Genomic DNA, 13,091 nt, shown 5'->3' on the forward strand with positions numbered 1-13,091 from the left:
AAGTTCTGAAACGATGGAATTGATACAAGTTGTACAAGAAAATTTATTCACGCAAGCGTCAAATTCGACCGCAACTACTTGGTAACTATCAAAACTATGTAAGGTGAAAAACTGTGATCAATCTTATAAATACCACAATGGATATGAAAATGAGAGTAGGACAAACACGAATACCTGGAAATATCAGAGGTGGGATCATGTACCCAGGAGTAAGCATCCCCTGTTAACTATAAGTTAACTAAGCAAACCATTTAGAAACCTTCATGTTTTTATGATATATCTAAGCTTATTTTTATGGAGCGCCAAATTAACATAAACTCAAATAATTGAAGATATCTTCAATTCTTTAAAGATATCATAAATTCAATTATTGTTCTCTTTAATTGAATTAATGCGCGCATTAAATCAATATAATGCTCTCATCAAATAATTATATTTCCTCCCTGCATTAGTCTTAAACTTTGACCATAGGCCTTCTGGCAAGCTATGGGTATTGTACACACTTTAGATAATATTCCATTGTATTAAATCTTTCAAAATACTCGTGTAGAATGTACATAAAACAATTTTAAAAATTAGCTATTTCAATTTTTAAAGGTATGAATATAGAAAAAATGAACATAAACCGTACAGCAAAGAGAAAGTAAGTAAAACAAACTCTGTTTATATGAAATAAAACCATAAAGCTATGAATAAATTTACATGAAAATAATTAGCGCGCTACTAGTGATTCACATAAAACCACTTATTAGAAAACAAAATTATATATATTCAGTGGTCAATGTCAAAGTCACAAGGTCGTTGGAAAGGTCTTCTTACAAGAAATGCACATGCTAAATGTAAAACCAGTAGGCCTACCTCTTACGATTTGAAAGATATAATATGGCTTATAATTCAAAAGTAGGTTGAATGTCAATGTTAAGGTCACCAGATCTAAGATTTTTAAAAGAATAAACATACAAAATATGAAAGCTTTATCTCTTACCGTGTAAAAGATATGACAATTTTTTTAAATTGCCACAGACAGACTGATGGACGGGCTGCAACCTATATGTCCCCGAACCTTCGATTGCGGGGGGTGGGGGTGGGTTAAAAACAAAAGGAAAAGAATTTGTCGAATAAACTGGGGTCGAGTTGTTTAACCTCATTTTCGTAGGAATTATTTCAAGTATTCTCGTTTTTTCGATACCATAAAAATAGTGAGTTACACCTTTTCCGTATGCAAATGAATTGTTTTATAAATGTATTCTATTATTAGGTATAAATACACGGTAGTTGATAATCTTACTTGGTCGTTTTTGTTATCTTAATAAATGAAAAAGACAGAAACACCCAAAAGTCCGAATTTTCTCATACTTCTAGCGTATTTGGTAAACAAACATTATTATTTAAACTTTGTGACCTACATATGTGTAGATATGTTTTATTGCGCACTAAGTAATTTACATAGAAATGAGTGAGACAATAGAAAAATTTAGAAAACTAACACAACTTGTCTCCCAATTGATATAAAATGAAAGTATACATGTAGGCATATTTTCCCCATTTAAAATATTTAGATTTATTGTGCAGTTTTTCTGTATGTCTATGGCCCAGCATATGTTCCTATGATAAATAATTGATCATTATGATTATATCCATTTTACCCATGTAAATCTTGTGAGACATTTGATCACTACCAAAACAGAATAATATAGAAAATGAAAAGAAATTTCCAAGTTTCATCAGTAAAGTGTATCTTGTGCAGTGTCTGTTGTCTTGTATGCTGCATAGCAAAATATTTACATGGTTGAAATAAATTTAATTTTTTTTAAATCGCATTTTATCCAGTAATATAACAAAGATTATGTATCAAAAACATTTTATCTACACTTCAATTTCATGAGTTATCTTTTAAAAAGTAATTATTGATCAAAGTTCCCTTCATAACCCTTGGTTTGCCCTGAAAAGTCTCTGTAAGGTAATGGCATAAGAGCATAAATTTAACTTTGCATTTGGTTAATATATCTGTAATGTACTTCAAAGTAAAGGTGTACTGAATATGAAATAAGTCAATATTGTGATGCTCAACAAATGTCTGAGGAGTTCTGCAGTCTTCTCACTTCATCTGGACATCATGACCACTAAAGCTTCTCCCAAGATTAAAGAATGTCCTTCACCAAAATTTCCAGTGAGAATCCCCCCTCCCCCCAAATATAAAGGCCAAAATTTATCATATAAATAACTAAATGTTATTTTAATATTAAAAATTTAACAGCATGCACCATATACAATAATAGTAGAAAGCAAAGTGGAAGTGAAAAAAAAAAGTCTTCCATGTTGATGTGTTTTTATTGAAGTCTTAACGTTTTATCTACAAGACAAGTTTCTCTTTCAGATATGAGTTCCCCAAGGGATCTTCCTCAGTCTCAGGCAATGAACAATGCAGTGATATCTGGTTCACCGAGTAATCATCATCACCACTTTCTTATCCCAAGCCCAGTACCAACTCGCAGAAACAGGACGTTCTCTCAGTGAGTTAATCTTTATATTTTGTTGTGATTGGCTTAATATGAAATTCGTAAATATATTTAAATTTAGAGGAACCTAAACCAAGATAACCCTAAATTGAAATTGATGAAATAACAAGGTACATTGTATGGTTGTGTATACATTGGCCCTAAAAGGAAGTTTAAATAGGCAGATCAAATAAGAGCACTTTTCCCATTATATGAAGGATCAGAGACTGCAAAGGGTATGATAAATTAAATATCCCACAATAATGCACACATTTTGTATGTACATGTATAACATTGTGATTTATGCAGTAGTCTCTATTACAAAGTAAGTTTAGGAGTGGGTATAATGGCATCATTGTGTCCATCCATCTGTGAACATGATTTTGTTTGAATATTTTTAAAGATGATAGTGCATGTATTTTTCTGAAAATTTGTACACTCTTTATTGCACCATAATTATTGATAGATATTGAAGTCAAAAGGAATTTTTAACTTGTAGGTAGGTGAAATCAGAATATTTCGAAATTTGTGTCTTTCTGGTCTTCAGCTATACAATATTCAGGGTTTGGATGTTGTTGAACACTGATCGTAGACCAGACAGAAGACCCAGGTCCAATTTAGTTTCAGTGGTAGATAAAAATATGGCTTTTTGGTACCAGTAAACTTGATGTACATTTACAGTACATACTGCATGCTGTTGCAGCATTGTTCATCAGCCATGGAAATAGAGATAGACCAGACAGATGACCCAGGTCCAATTTATCTTTATTGGTACATGTAGATAAAAATTTGGCTTCTTGGTGCCAGTAAACTTGATGTACATTTACAGAACATGCTGCATTTTATTATGCCTCTTCTGTCAATCAAATAAATTATAAATAAAGATCAATTGCTAATTTTTTTTAATTCAGTCAAAGTTATGATTGCTAATAATCCAGACATTCATGAACATCAACCTGTATTTGAGAAGGTTCACTTAATATTTCTGACCAAGTGCACCACAGCACTGTGGTCCATCAAGGTAAATAAGTTAAGGTTGAACTTTGATATTTCAAATAAGCCCCTCTATAGATGAACCATATGAGGGGATTAGTTCCCTTAGGACAGATCTAGTTCTACTTGACTGGAGGATATAGTTTTAATGAGATGACAGTTAAACCTTTGAGACAATCTCCAAAGTGGCATAATTTTTGAAGTGCGTTTTTATAAAATCCTGAATTAATGATAATGCAAAATGCACAGAGGAAAATTGAATTTATTGTAGACCGGTGTTTATGATGTAGATCATTTTAAAAAGTTGTTTGTTTGTTTGTTGTTGTTGTTTTGTTTTTTGTAAAGGAATGGCAAAAATCATGCATTACTTTAATACTTAGTTAGAATAAGATATATTATTAAACATTGTCAGAAAATGATGTTTTAGATCAGAGAGAGCTAAGCAGGGAGATATCTACAGAGGGGTTGTGAGGGACTTCTGTAGGCAGAAAGGACATGGATTCATTATACCCGAGAATGAGAAAGACACCATTTTTGTTCATATCTCAGAGTAAGTACATAGTATTCCAAGAAATTCTCACTTTGTGTTCATTTCATAGTCATAGTGAATTTCAATTTCATCCCATTAAGAATTTGCCCTAAACCATTTCTTACTACCTTTTATGTGTTGAGTAAATGATTTAAAATGAGGGTGAAAAATCCAAATATAAATTTGATGTGAAAATTTCACAATATACGCTATATACATATGGCAAAATGAAAGTGTTTTCATGTCTAGAACAGGGCTACTTGAAACCTGACAATATGATTCTTTAGTACTAGTATACATACAATGTTAACTCAAAACCCTGGATACCTTGTGTAGGGAAAAGTTTTTCATCTGTCTGTATGTTTAGGATTACAGTACTAAATGATTAGGACAGTTGATCAATATTCCGGTTTGAACCAGTCCAGTGCTCAGGGAAAATCATTTCCTGTAATATCAATTGCTTTCTTTTATCTGTATGGTCATTATTTGTTATCCAGCTTGTCTGTCATTCTTTTCAAGTGTAATATCAATGAAAGTTTGTGTGAAATTTTTCTCAAAATGTTTGTTTCGTTTATGGCTTTGTAACATTTAATGGAAATTAGTAATTGTTCAATAATGTTTCAATATAATAAACATTGAACATGGAGTAACTATGATTTGTTTATTCTCCCAAAAATATAGGTTGAATTTGTAACTGAGAAATTGATATGTGATGATACAGAAAGTAACTTTACAGATTTTATTTACAGTATTGAAGGTGAATATGTCCCCAAGCCAGGCGATGAGGTTACATATAGAATCATTCTGATTCCTCCAAAGAATGAGAAAAAGCAAGCAGTGCATGTCAAAATTACCCATCTTGCACCAGGAGTCTCCCACGAGAAATGGGATTCTAGCCCGGATTTGGAAGCTCAGCCCAACTAGAGTCCTGATTTCACATCAGTTACTCCCCAGCTCTGAGTGCCATCACGACATCATTTACAGCATTTTGTTTTAAATTTCATTGGACATTGTACAATGATACACTTACATGTACTTCCTATTCACGTGCACCTTTATGGCCAACGCATAATTAAAGGAGATTTTGACCTCTTTTGTATTGTTATCTTGTAGTTTTAAATAATTTTCATTGTGCATATATTAATGATACATGCGACAAACAAATTTTCAATGCTTGGATATCTATTTATAGCTCACTTAGCTGAGGGCCAGTATGAGCTACTGTCATCACATCATGACATGACATCTGTTATCAGTATTTGTAAACAGTCATGTTTTAATCTTTTTATCCAGAACAGCTGTACTTCTTTCTTGGTACAAATGTTCCTTTTGTGGTCTTGCAGAATTGTTGTTACTTTTCGGACAGATCCAGATTTTGATATGACGATCCTGGTAATTGATTGGATGAGACAATTAGAAACCATCTCCAAAAGGCCTGTGTACCTGGAGTTACCTTCACTTGGCATTTATCATCTGTTGCCTGTCTGTTATGAGTGTATGCAATCAATTTCATTTCATTCTTTTATGGAGTAGCCATATCCCTATGCACATTACTCGTCAAAAACGTTCTATAGAATTGAAATTTCACTTTTGGGGGTTATCCAAATATCAATATGCTGTCGTGGCATTTGATAGGTTGAAGTTAATAAAGGCAGCTGAGGAATTCAGGCTCTAAGCACCTCCCGCTCCTTCTGTAGTTTGGTTGCAAACACTTTATTTATAGCCTTATTATGTTAAAAATCTTCAGGAAACCACATCTTGTACAATGATGAAAATAAGGTTTTTACAAATTAAGTGTGATTTCTCTTTTTATCTTCTACATGTATTGTCATTTTTGTAATATGGAGAATTTGTGATAATGATTGATTATTCATTTGATTCAAACATGAGTATTTAGTCATTATGAAGCACATGTATATTAAATACACATACATCAGAGGAAAGTTTGTTTGTGATATGTATCCTTGATATTTTACATCGTATAGTCATAGTATCTGTGCTGTAGCTTTATGTAGATGATTATTTTGTAGAAAAAAGAAATAACAAATAATTTTCCACCTGGGTCCAATGAAAACTGGACCACTGTATACACAGAACCGGGTATTCTTATTTTGCTTCTTTCTTTTTTTTTCTTTCATGAATGATGCTGCACTGATTAAAAAGACTGAAGATTATCATGTCAAAAATACTTCATTGTTAAAGTACAATTTAGGAACATTGTACATCTTCTGTGTAACATATTAAAAATTGGTTATCAGTAGTGCTAACTTGTAATGAGACTGTTGTTGTTTATTCAGACACTTTATTTTCTCAGTATACATGTATTAATATTACAGTTCTCTGCCTTTTGCATGATAATAACAGTTTAGATTACAAAGAGTGTGCACCTCTTCTTATGATCAGTTTTCCTTATCGTAGAATGACCTTTTCTTTTGGACTTTTTGAAAATTGTATATGAAAAAGGGTTTATAATGTGATATATTGAGGAATGCTCAAAACGGTCTTTACATATCTATGTATTTGTTTGCCAATAATAATAATAGTCTGTAGAATGTTCTAATTTTAGACTCATTCTTTTTATTGCATCCCTAATGGAATACAAATCATTAATTCTCAATTTGGAGAAAGTCCTTCATTTCAGCCTGTAAGAATAAAATCCTCAAATTGATTATTCATATTTATAAAGTTTCTGGGCACACTCATTGATACTTTAAAATGGCTCAGTGATGTATGTAAAATATGTACACACCAGTATTAATATGTGTAACAACAGGGTTTATAAATAATATTGTAGTATAGTTTCAGACATCTCGGGGGTCCTTTCCAACAACTGCCTCAATACACTAAGTGGTGTTGTATATTTATGAATTTTGGGGAGATACTGAACTGAAATGACGAATCAATCTGGCAAGATAACGAAAACACGACATGACACCCACAATTTGAACTTTGAGGAAGAGTCCGGTATTTTGACTGGGAAACAGTAGAATTGTTCACCATGTGAAATTTTGTATATGTAGTGGGTTGTTCATCTGATGTCTGTTATCCTTTCGAGAAGTTTTGCATCACTCATTGTCTTCAAATTAAAATTTCAGAATGCAAAATGTAGCAAATTCTTGTGTGTCTTGTTTACTAGTACCAGTCTCTCACTGCTGATTTATTGTCAGTAAATATTGGCAGGCTAATTAATATGTTTAAATCATGCCTATTTATCCCCCCCCCCCCCCCCCCCCCCCCCCCCCCCCCCCCCCCCCCCCCGGAAGAAATACAATAGAGATGAAAAATCTGTCACATGACTTGTTGAAAATGGCACTGATGATCAGAAATTGTTTAAAAGATTGTTATCAAATGTTGGTATTTGAGAATTTTGATTTTTGACTACAAATATGTTTGCCATGTTGTAGGACATGGACTCTGATCTAACTCTTTAACATGTAAATGTAAAAGTTGGGTTGGTTTATTACAGTGATTCCTTTTACTGGATATTTGATTGATTGATTATTGTTGATATTTGCCTAACAACTCCAGAGATATATAAGGAAAGCGCATCTAGTCATCCACAGTAACTAAGTTTAATAGAAATTACTGACGTAAACATCAAGAATGTCGCGGATTCGGATCTTCTTTTTCATTCTGGAAAGAACAAATGTCTTTTTTATTACTTAAGACAAATCGAGTTATATTTGATTGAGCAAATGATTATTAACGGTAACATGCATATAGCCGTTATTACAAAAATGTACTTTATATCAAGAAACATAACACATGAAAGAAAGAAAGAAAAATGATATTCTTTCGTTTAAGAAAGAATAGCAATTATGTAATGTTTAATGTATGTGTATATTTTTCATAATTATGGTATATTTGTTGTGGATCCTTCTGTCTAAAATATCAAATTTAGTCAATAAACCGTAGTTGGAAAATAATTTTATTCCTTTTGCTTGCTCATGCCATAAAAGTATTTGAAAATTCCATAAATGGGTATTGGTTTACGAGTGTTTATGACGTCATAATTATCGACGTTTATCAACGTCATCAGATTATGACATCACAGTACTTCACTGTAATATAGAAAATGAACAAAGACAGGCACGATATTCTCTACAATCAAGCACGCAATTTGCTGAATTATGATGTGAAGAAGGTATGGTTTGATATCGACCCCTATTTTGAGAGGAGAGAAAGGGACGACCAAGAGTTGCCAAACTTCGAACCTCGTCAGTCAACCATTTTGTGCGAAAAACTCGAGTTCACAGGTCGGATAGAGCGTAATGAGTTGCAAGCAGGTATGGAAAAATATTACAACAACAAAAACGATCTTCACTACTGATATCATTTTCAAAGTATGTTTTGTGCTATTTTGATATTGTTTTTAAAAGAACACTTGACTTTATTTGACCTTCATTAGAAATCAATGTTCAACAGTGGGGAAAAGTTACACGCAGCGAAATTTTCCTGTACTCTGAATGGAGTATCTACATGTATTTAAGTTTTGGTTTCTCTGCTAACAAAGAGTGACATCCTTACGTTGTAAAATGCGGGGAATAGTTAAAAAAAAAACCAAAAAACTACACATGTAGATATTACCCCAAAAATCCAGACAAGCTAAAACTCGCTCATTTGGAGAACTATATTTTCCCCACATAAGATAGCAACTCCCAAATTGGACCACCCTGGCATTAAAGGGTCATGGTGTGAAGTATATAATAATCATTGTACCATAATTCTATTTAGAATATTTTAGTACAGTGTGCTTAACTTTATTTGAACTTCGTTAGAAATTAATGTCCATCCATAATCATGAGTAATACTACAGTAGAATTTAAATGTTTCTCTTTTAAACAATTTTATACAGGGACAGGGGGTTGTGGTTACTTGTGCGCTCTACTTCTAAAACTGGGGCACGTGTCCCCGTTGCCCCTTTAGCTTCGCCCTTTCCTGTAACGTTTGAGGCGTAGACGAATTTTTAGATATCTTAGAGATGATGTTAAGTAATTATAGGTTATAGACTTTGTATGGGAAAATATGACGACCGAGTTTTTTAGCGCGTTCGCGACAAAAAACGAGGTCGTCATATTTTCCCATACAAAGTTTATAACCTTTTTATTATATAATTTCAATTTCATTTAGAAATTTAGAAATTAACAATAATTTCATTTTTAACAAATTCTTTATTGGTTTAACTGAAAGATGAAAAACACGAAAAATTTGAAATTAACGCCGTAGTAATTTGTGGGCGTGATAAAAGCACCGGCTTGTGTATTGATTGTGACGTAATGTTTGCGGGCCGGAATGTTTCCGGGCATATATTGTGTGATAAATGCCCGAAAACTTTTAAAGAAAAATGAAGAGATGAAATTGAAAGTACATTGTATTAATAATGAGTCATTGGCTATCTCAGTGGTCGATATTACTGTACTTGAATTCATAGTGTAAAAGAAAGTAAACGATACAGTATACATGTATATGTTACACTGTATAATTATACGTTTCCACGTTTTTTTTCACACTGCAGATGAGTTTTGGGACTTCTTGTACTCCGACAAATGGAATCATGGTTGCTCGATAAGAATTCTCGAAGGACAACTCTTCGATCAAATACAGACCCAACTTCACAAATTGTTAAAGCGACAGAAGATCGGTCAACATCGAACATTCGCGTTCGCTAGGAACAAAAGAGCTCAGCGAGGGTGTTACACATTGGCTAATCAAAAGGTGATCACTCTATCATAATCAAAACTGACTGGTGGAACAGTGCATTTTGATTTGTTCAGATCAAATTATGCGCAATTTAGATGTGGTATAGTACCAATTATGATGGAAACTGGAAGATATAAATGAAAGAATTCATATAATTTTTTGTTAGCTAAATACTACATAGAAGATGAAATTTTTATTTTTAGTCCCCATATATTAGTATGAAATGTGAAGATAACGAACAGTGATCCGTCTCGTAACTCCTATAAGCAATTAAATTAAAGAGTTGGACAGACACGGACCCCTGGACACACTAGAGGTGGGATCAGGTTCCTAGGAGGAGTAAGCATCCCCTGTCGACCAGTCACACCCGCCGTGAGCCCTATATACTGATCAGATTGGTGTAATTTTTAGGATGACTGATCACTAGATATGAATATTTGCGTTTTCCATTTTTGTTGAAGAAGCAACTGTCTCTGATGTCAAAAAGTCTAATTTGTAGATTACCGTGAGGAATGGTCGTGTAAAGTGTTGAAAAGTCATATGTTTTGATATTGTTGATTTGAGAAAAGTCTTGCGATTTCAAGTTTACTAAAAGCTCTTTAGAATCCTTTTATTTACACCATTTCTAGCATATGTAGTAGCACAGTATGCTTGAAGTTTCTCCTTCGCATCTGTTAATATTTTCGTGGACTTGGTAGAACACTTACTGGATCCAGCAATGTAATACCTCGACATTTTCGTCAGATTTAGAATTTTTAAATCATGTTTCCACTAACTTTCTACGACAAATTTCCAAATATTGACTGAGTGTTCTGTGCATTATATAAAGATTTTGTTGAATATTCTTATAATAGCTGTCACTATAATAGAAAATCTACTCGCTCTAAATGTATTATAAGTACACCGTGTTACTGCGACCCTATCGTTGTCAAGCAGCCTTTTTATCTATCTACCTGCCTATTTTACTTCAGAGCTGTGACGAGATGGAAGAGATTTTGTTGTTGGAGTTTACATATTATGGTCGTGTTCATTCACCACGACTGTATGAATCTACCTGCAGTTCCTACGAAGGAACCACATCTGGTATATATTCCCAAAACAGATCCAGCGAGACAGAGGCAGATTTTATTCCCCTTGTCCGGAGAGGAGGTTGGTAATTTATAACAAGAGACCTACGGGTCACATTGCTCACCCGAACAGGTGCCCTTTCCCACGTAAAATTTCAAACCCACATTATGGTCTCGCATCGTAGTGTGAACAAATTTGAATCTATACCACGAGGTTGTATACAAATGTTACATGTATTAATTCAACAAACTGTGACTAGACATATTGTGACTGTTACAATTAAAAAAGAAATTGAACATTTCATGGAAAACCCTATTGTGACCTTATCTTGCCCCTGGGTTCGAACAAACTGCAATCTACATTATGATAGTAACAAAAAAGTCTTGCAAGTTTCGGTATAGTGGTTTTTGGGAAGATTTTTAAAACACCCCTCTCATTTTATCACATAACCCCCAAGGAGTTACGTTTTATTTGACAAATATATATTTGTTAATTGAATTCTTTTGCATATTAAAACAGCTCTTCTCTTCGACAAGAAGTGTTATTTATGACACCATGGGCTTTTGGTTGTCTTTAACTTTTCCAGAATTACTGAATACTAAGTCAATGATCATCTGACCTGGGTTCTATCTTAAACTCACCATAATCAACAACCGAGTATCACGTAAACTTTAAATCTTTTTCAGCCTCCACCGACAGCAAGGATTTATCCCTCATTTTACCCCCAATCAAACACAGACGATCAGTTGATATTTCAGAAAGGACAGCGCACAAAAAAAGGCCAACGCCTGCAAAACGAACGAAAGGAAGACCAACACGAGTAATCCGAAAGCCCCCCGAATCCACCCCAAAAGAGATCAGTAACGTTAGTTCGGACAGCGATTACAAATCTCTGCCTCCACTCACAAACTTGAAACATTTAAGATGCACAGAGAACGTTGTATATGGAAAAGATACTGTCTGGGAGGAAGTACCACTGAGCGAAAACGTTCTAGACTTGGGTGAAGAATTTTACTTGTCAGATATAGTGAAGGAACGTGAAAAACAAACCCATGCAGATTACGAGTCTGTTAGCAAAAAGTTGGCGAAGTGCAAATTTGAACTGCTTAAGAGAAAGGAAGAAAAGAAAAAACGAGAAATTTGTTCTACAGAGAAGAGTTCATGTATTACGCCCATGCCGAGCTTTGATATCGAGAAAATACAACTAGATAAAACAATGCCTAGGGGACCAATTTTCAAGTTTCGCTTTCCAGAAATTCCCAGTTTTGAACAATTAATCGCCATATTGGAATCCGAAGAATGCCATGATTCTTTTTCTAAACCGTTGCGGAAGAAAGTTACTGACAGACACAATTTCATTAACTTACAACAGTCACTTAGAAAAAGAAAAATGACAATGGGGAAACTGAAGACCGCAAGTGTTGGCGGAAAGAAAGATGCAATAGAAACTAAAAGCCGATCTCCCGTGTCGCGCACCTTATCGCCTGTGGTTGCCGTCCCCCAAAAGAAACCCAATATGCTCGCCACTATGTCAGAGGAGGAAAACATCGGTACCTTGGCAGCAAAGGTCAAAGGTGTTACAAATTCAAGAAAATGCGAGATTCATGTTCACAATTATATTGAAAAGATAAAACGCTGTAAAGAGAGTAAAGTGAACTCGGTTTTAGAATCTTTCTGTATCACCAATATTCCAATCATCTTACTGACGTCTCCTTCTGGTGAGATATCAATCCTCTCGGATGTTGCCACATTCAGTGCTTTAAGAAAGTATGTACGAAAGAAGGTCAAACCTGGAAAAAAGAAAATGGCCAAGTCTCTAAAGGGAGAAGGCAGTGAGTTTATGTCCTCTTCTTTTGACACAAACAAACTCAACTTGCAATACAGTCTCGAAAGGATGGACAATTTCTTGAAGAAAAAGTCCGACTATGAAAACAGAGCTCAGACATGTGGTCAACTCATGATACCCGAGGACTCTAAAAGTGAGAAAAGAATATCAACATTTGAGAGAATCGAACCCTCAATTGGCATCAGAAGATTAAAGACTAAAACATTGCAACAAAAAGAGAGGAAACCGGTTGAACAGATAGGATTGCCAAATGTTACCGAATTTTCATTGATCGATTTTGAAGTAAGGCTGCTCCAGTCTTTAGATGATTTCCTTGTTCGTAAAGAACATGTGGTTTCTACCATCAACGGAAAATCTTTAACAACTATAACATTCACAAAAAAATCTGTCTTTAAATAATGATATATATATATATATATATATATATATATATATATATATATATATATACATATAT

The 13,091-nt window shown here is 34.0% G+C and overlaps 2 protein-coding genes across 3 annotated transcripts; both read left to right on the plus strand.

Moving 5' to 3' along the window:
* Positions 1-1,123: 1,123 nt before the first annotated feature.
* Positions 1,124-7,128, plus strand: LOC125670860 (calcium-regulated heat-stable protein 1-like). 2 transcript variants are annotated; one of them, XM_048906269.2, is made up of 4 exons: positions 1,124-1,199; positions 2,378-2,513; positions 3,919-4,041; positions 4,770-7,128. In XM_048906269.2, the coding sequence occupies exons 2-4, from the start codon at positions 2,380-2,382 to the stop codon at positions 4,942-4,944; spliced, it is 432 nt and encodes a 143-aa protein (XP_048762226.1). In that variant the 5' UTR covers positions 1,124-1,199; positions 2,378-2,379; the 3' UTR covers positions 4,945-7,128. The 2 variants fall into 2 exon arrangements, with proteins under 2 accessions (XP_048762226.1, XP_048762225.1); XM_048906268.2 differs by having other exon boundaries at positions 1,145-2,170.
* Positions 7,129-8,067: 939 nt separating this feature from the next.
* LOC125670036 (uncharacterized) lies at positions 8,068-13,072 on the plus strand. The gene is made up of 4 exons (XM_056163205.1): positions 8,068-8,306; positions 9,536-9,735; positions 10,692-10,869; positions 11,475-13,072. The coding sequence occupies exons 1-4, from the start codon at positions 8,096-8,098 to the stop codon at positions 13,031-13,033; spliced, it is 2,148 nt and encodes a 715-aa protein (XP_056019180.1). The 5' UTR covers positions 8,068-8,095; the 3' UTR covers positions 13,034-13,072.
* Positions 13,073-13,091: the final 19 nt, after the last annotated feature.

Source organism: Ostrea edulis, chromosome 4 (genome assembly GCF_947568905.1).
Source record: "Ostrea edulis chromosome 4, xbOstEdul1.1, whole genome shotgun sequence".
Taxonomy (NCBI): Eukaryota; Metazoa; Mollusca; class Bivalvia; order Ostreida; family Ostreidae; genus Ostrea; species Ostrea edulis.

Bases quoted from the DNA above. Each gene is read 5' to 3' on its own strand.
- LOC125670860 (XM_048906268.2), top strand. From the start codon at position 2,149: ATGTCCTTCACCAAAATTTCCA. The intron at 2,171-2,377 runs GTGAGAATCCCC...TTTCTCTTTCAG, and splicing joins GTCCTTCACCAAAATTTCCA to ATATGAGTTCCCCAAGGGAT. The intron at 2,514-3,918 runs GTGAGTTAATCT...ATGATGTTTTAG, and splicing joins AGAAACAGGACGTTCTCTCA to ATCAGAGAGAGCTAAGCAGG.
- LOC125670036 (XM_056163205.1), top strand. From the start codon at position 8,096: ATGAACAAAGACAGGCACGATATTCTCTACAATCAAGCACGCAATTTG. The intron at 9,736-10,691 runs GTGATCACTCTA...ATTTTACTTCAG, and splicing joins ACACATTGGCTAATCAAAAG to AGCTGTGACGAGATGGAAGA. The intron at 10,870-11,474 runs GTTGGTAATTTA...AATCTTTTTCAG, and splicing joins TCCCCTTGTCCGGAGAGGAG to CCTCCACCGACAGCAAGGAT.